Source organism: Bombina bombina, chromosome 4, assembly GCF_027579735.1.
Source record: "Bombina bombina isolate aBomBom1 chromosome 4, aBomBom1.pri, whole genome shotgun sequence".
In the NCBI taxonomy this organism is placed as follows: domain Eukaryota; kingdom Metazoa; phylum Chordata; class Amphibia; order Anura; family Bombinatoridae; genus Bombina; species Bombina bombina.
Window position 1 is genome coordinate 23,496,393 of NC_069502.1, and position 6,132 is coordinate 23,502,524.

At 32.1% G+C, this 6,132-nt stretch overlaps 1 protein-coding gene across 1 annotated transcript; it reads left to right on the plus strand.

Moving 5' to 3' along the window:
* Positions 1-595: 595 nt before the first annotated feature.
* LOC128656804 (WAP four-disulfide core domain protein 5-like) lies at positions 596-5,713 on the plus strand. The gene is made up of 4 exons (XM_053710963.1): positions 596-671; positions 3,256-3,435; positions 5,280-5,423; positions 5,691-5,713. Exons 1-4 carry the CDS (start codon positions 596-598, stop codon positions 5,711-5,713), a joined length of 423 nt encoding a protein of 140 aa, XP_053566938.1.
* Positions 5,714-6,132: the final 419 nt, after the last annotated feature.

Sequence of the window (6,132 nt, forward strand, 5' to 3'; positions counted from 1 at the left end):
TGTTGGAAATGGAAGTGCAGAACGCTGTTATATACCACACTGCCATTGGCTGCACACTCTAGTGACCTATTTATAACTGTCTCTAATTGGCCACAGCAGAGACAGTAAACTAAGTTACAACATGGCAGCTTCCTTTGTTTTATAGACACTAAAACTTTACCCTTATATTTTCACTATTTAAAAAAATAATGAAACTTTAAAAAATCCATCTACCTGTTATTCTCAGACTAATCTTTTCTTTGAATGCATTATTCTATCTAGTATTTGTTCAGTGTCCCTTTAATACTGACACACAAGCGCACATCGTATAACGTTCATGTGTTTTATAGGTGATTGCACAAGACATGAATTGCTGTCTACATATAGATTATCATATAGTCAAACAATGACCACATGGGCTAATACATATGTGAGTGGGTGACAGATCTCTTTGACAGGTTGGAATGTAATTAGTGTGAAACATTCTATTAATCAGACAACTGTTGTAGTGCTTTGGGACCCCACCCTTTCCCTTTACCTGTGACATCTCTAAGCTCACAGTATAAATTCTCGTATCTGTCTGACATGGGACTCAGACCCAACTCCAGAGACCAACATGACTCCTGTGTCTGGCACTGTTCTTCTGGGCCTTGTCCTCTGCATCATGGTCACCTGTGCAGCGAAGACTACAGGTGAGCAACAGATGGGGAAATATCACAAGTAAAATAAGTCCTGCAGGTGTATTTAATAGGTCTGGAGTACTTACTACTGAATAATAAACATGTTTCTAATGAGTGAAAATATAGAACTTAGTTTTTATTATAAGCAATTGTAAAAAATAATAACTACATGTATCTTGTTACTCTGTTTAATATTTATATATTAATTGTTCCTCTGTTTATATCAGTAGAAGAGTTCTTTTATACTTAAATCTGCTGTTAAGGGTCATCTGCTACCGGGCTGTAATTTGCTTTAGCTATTTTGTATTATACATATTTATTATATGACATGAATATTTATTAGTAAACATTTAGTACAGGGCTATTAAATAGCTTACAGAGTACATGTGTTTTGTGCTACTAATTATTTGTATTTGTTTGTTTCTGATTAATACATCGTGTACCTGTGCTACTGCCCAGCAACCTGTGATAGCCCTGAATCTAATAAAAATATATACAATATAGATCTAGGTCTGCCAGGTGTCCTCTATTCAACCGGACAGCTCAGCGTTTCAGCAGTGAACGCTATACAAAGATACTAGACAGTTAAATGTCCCCAGAGTGGCAGCTAAATTGTAAAGTCCTGCAGGCCTCACTACTGTAGTGAGGATTTCATAAAAATCTGGCAAGTAAGTGTGCCCTAACGACTGGAAATGAGAAACACAGATCTAGAAGATGTAAACACAAAGATCGCCATCATTATCTTATCACGTTCTATGCACAATGATAGCAAATCACAATCCCTGAATGAAGTAGAGGCTCTGGCTATAACCCTAGCGTGAAATTGGGACGTTTCCTTAATAATAAGTGTGGTTTTGTTTAGTTAATACCATAACTCATGAAATCCCAATGAGTCTCTAGCGATAACTACGAAGAGAATGAGTCTCAGCAGTGCTGCTGCACGATTTCACGCATATAAGTGAAGGTGGCGCAAAAGCCTTGCTGATTCCAAGACAACTTGCAAATGGACAACTATATGAAATACGTACTCTTTATCGTATGTTTATAGAGAGTTTATAAAAATGTATAAGAAAGAGAATGCTGTTTAAAATGAGATTAATATGGGTTAATACTGTAAAAAACTAGCTCTGGACACCGGTTTCTTTAAATAAAACAACTGAGAGTGTATCGCCATATTTATTTAAAGAGACCGTTGTCTAGAACTAGTTTTTTACAGTATTAACCCATATGTATTAATAAATATTAATCTCATTTTAAACAGCATTCTCTGTGTTATACATTTTTATAAACTCTCTATAAACATACGATAAAGAGTACATATTTCATATAATTTTCATCTGCAAGTTGTTCTGGAATCAGCAAGTCTTTTGCGCCACCTTCACTTATATACTATATATTTTAACTGGTTTTGGGGAGAATCATTTTAAGGTGAGCAGTATTTCAAAACTTGACCTTTTTATCAATTGTAAGATTTCCAGCCTTCTGTCTGAGTTATTAATTAAATCTTTGGATCAAATAAAAACTCCTAGGCTTCAGTGCTTTGTTCTTTTTTAGCTTTATACCAATAAACGTTATCCGGCCTTTCGCTTCACCACACTAAATACTGTGTGTGTCTCACGCTCATCTCGAGAGGAATTGTTTGCTGTACAATAGCTAAATTGCTCTTCTTAGAACAGGTATAAATTAGTGAGACTGTGGGAGTGTCTGTCTGGGTCAGTATGATAGTGCCGGTATATTACTGAGAAATAACTCCATTAGATTTTAGGATTTCTGTAAATGTTGGCACATATCTGTCTAAACCATTGCTTACATAGAGATATGTCATTTGTTGTTGATGTTGAATGAAAGTCGTTCTAAAGTTTGTTATGTAAAGATAAAAAAATCATTGTGCCTCCTCAGGGGATGTGCATAGCTACAAGTGACTAATATACATTGATAAACCTTCTGTTTAGCACATTATTGTATTATTACATGGTTTTTTTGTATAACTATTGTACACTAACAATACTGAGTATTAAACAGACATCAGCGGGAGCCCCAGTAACTCAGGATTAGTGTTTGCTGACAGACTGCTGAGAGGTAAGTACCACAAATCGTTCACCAATGCCCTTTACGGTCTATTTCTGTTATAATTCTGCTACTGTCAGTTGTGTTAATCAGTCTTTATTTACATGTTGTATTAGTCTTTATGGATGAATAAAACAACAGCAATTTATTATTATTATTATTATTATTATTACTTATATTATTATTACTATTATTATTATTATTATCGAGTACTATTAAATTGGGTAACACCAAATATTACTATTCCGCTGCCGATTTGGTTAATTCCGAGAGTGAACGCTGAAAAAGAGCTTTGAGTCCCACTGGGAGAAAGGCGCTATATAAATACTAGTAATTATATATAGTTATTATTATTGTTATTATTTTATTGTCATTATTATTCTTACTACTATTATTATTATTACTATTATTACTACTATTATTATTATTATTAATACTATTATTATTATTACTATTATTATTGTTATTATTAACAAAATATGATATATAGTGGCACATTTGTAATGACCTTTCCTGTTTTGCATTACAGAGCAGAGAGCTGTCAGGGTTCGGGTAAAGCGTGGCATATGTCCACTGGATTTAGATTATCCCAAATGTGACCCAGCAACCATGACAGAGCGAGCACAGTGCCAGACTGACAGAGACTGCCCAGGACAGAGAAAGTGCTGCATATCGGGCTGCAGATCCCGCTGTGTCCTCCCACTGCAACGTAAGGCAGAAGTGAGGGGCTTGTTACTAATATATATATATATAGAGTATAAATATATATATATATATATATTATATCTGTATGTGTATATGTATGTGTGTGTATGTATACATGTTTATTATATCTGTATGTATATATGTATGTTTTTATGTATTTATAAATATATATATGTGTGTGTATGTGTATATGTATGTATGTTTATTATATCTATATGTATATGTGTACGTATGTATGTTTTTATGTATTTATGTATCTATGTTTATTATATATATATATATATATATATATATATATATATATATATATGTGTGTGTACTTATGTATGTTTTTATGTATGTATGTATGTTTATTATATATATATATATATATATATATATATATGTATATATGTACGTATGTATGTTTTTATGTGATTTATGTATGTATGTATGTTTATTATATCTATATGTATATATGTATGTTTTTATGTATTTATGTATGTATGTTTAATTATATCTATATGTATATATATGTATGTATGTTTATTATATATATATGTATATATGTACTTATGTATGTTTTTATGTATTTATGTATGTATGTAGGTTTATTATATCTATATTGTATGCACTTAGAAGAAGATATTGTACAGTGTAATTTTGTGTGTGGTGTGTTTATTATATCTATATGTATATATGTATGTATATATGTGGGTATGTATGTTTTTATGTATTTATGTATGTATGTTAATTATATCTATATGTATATATGTACTTATGTATGTTTTTATGTATTTATGTATGTATGTAGGTTTATTATATCTATATTGTATGCACTTAGTAGAAGATATTGTACAGTGTAATTATGTGTGTGGTGTGTTTATTATATCTATATGTATATATGTACTTATGTATGTTTTTATGTATTTATGTATGTATGTTTATTATATCTATATGTATATGTGTATGTATATATGTACGTATGTATGTTTTTATGTATTTATGTATGTATGTTTATTATATCTATATGTATATATGTATGTATAAATGTGGGTAATGTATGTTTTTATATATATATGTATGTATGTTTATTATATCTATATGTATATATGTACTTATGTATGTTTTTATGTATTTATGTATGTATGTAGGTTTATTATATCTATATTGTATGCACTTAGTAGAAGATATTGTACAGTGTAATTATGGTGTGTGTGTTTTATTATATCTATATGTATATATGTACTTATGTATGTTTTTATGTATGTATGTAGGTTTATTATATCTATATTGTATGCACTTAGTAGAAGATATTGTACAGTGTAATTATGTGTGTGGTGTGTTTCGTGTCATTACATACAGTGAATCGTTTATCAGCTCCTACTCAGTTTATATTTTGTTTGATTAAACCTCAGGCATAATCTGCCATTTCCTGTAAGGATTACATTACTCATATTAATTGTAAAATACCAATGAAACAGTAAAATAGACAACCTCAATAGTTGTGACTGCTCATAACATTTATGGAATAGGAAAGTCTTAATTAAACTCCCATGGTTCAGATACAGCAGCAATTTTAAGAGACGTTTCCATTTACTTTTATTATCAAATTGTCGTTGTTCTCTTGATATCCTTTGTTAGCTAGGTAGGCTAAAGAGCAGTAATGCTCTACTGGGAACTAGCTGCTGATTGCTGGCTACACACAAATGCCTCATGTCATTGGCTCACGAGCTGTGTTCGGCTAGCTCCCAGAAGTGCACTGCAGCGCTGGAACTGACTTTAGCTATGTGCTTAATGCCTTTGTTTATATCATATGTAAAACTTGTACATCCTATAAGCCTCATACTTTTTAAATCTACAGATAAGAAGGGGGTTGTCCTGCTTATGACCCCTCCATCTGTATCTACACCAAACCTTTGCCCAATGAGTGCCACCGGGATGATCAGTGCCCAGGTGCGCAGAGGTGCTGCTGCCTCAACTGTAGGCGCCAATGCATCGGATCTCAGAGAGGTAAATGTCGCCTCTTAGTCAACGGAATTGTTCAATACACGATAGGTGTCAGCATTTTTATTTGTTTCAAAGGGCTCAAAATAGCTGCATAACTGGGTAATTAATCAGTGTCTTTCTTACTAATAACCATCTGAGATTTCAGAAATGGAACTAATTGTTCTTCCTATTTGTCCAAAGTAAAACGTTATTTTATGGTTCTGAATAGTTTAGGGGACTGTGCAATTCTAAGTAGTTTTTAACTCTTCTTTTTCATGCAAACCTTTTTAGTATTTATTAGAAGTTCTGATTAAAATATATTTGACTATGATGCTAAGAAATACAATACACAAAGCATTAGTGATGGTTCATCCGAAGAATCCCATAAATAATGGTGTATAATATAGAGAAAGTACCAGATGGTCACTTATATCAATGGGAATTGGATGTCCTGTCTGAATATTGTTTAAGGTAATTGAGCTAAGTCCGGGATCATCATATAGATCATCATATAGAGGCAAAGTGCCTCTTGCATGCTAGAATATAAAACAATTCTCTAACATTTCCCTTTAATTGGCTGATACATTTGGATTGTTAAGGGTCTGTAGGCATTAATTAAAGTATATAATATTATTATTATCGGTTTATTTGTAGAGCGCCAACAGACTCAGCAGTGCTATAAACATAGGTGGTAAACAAGGTAACATTTATATGGGATCAAATGAGTAGAGGG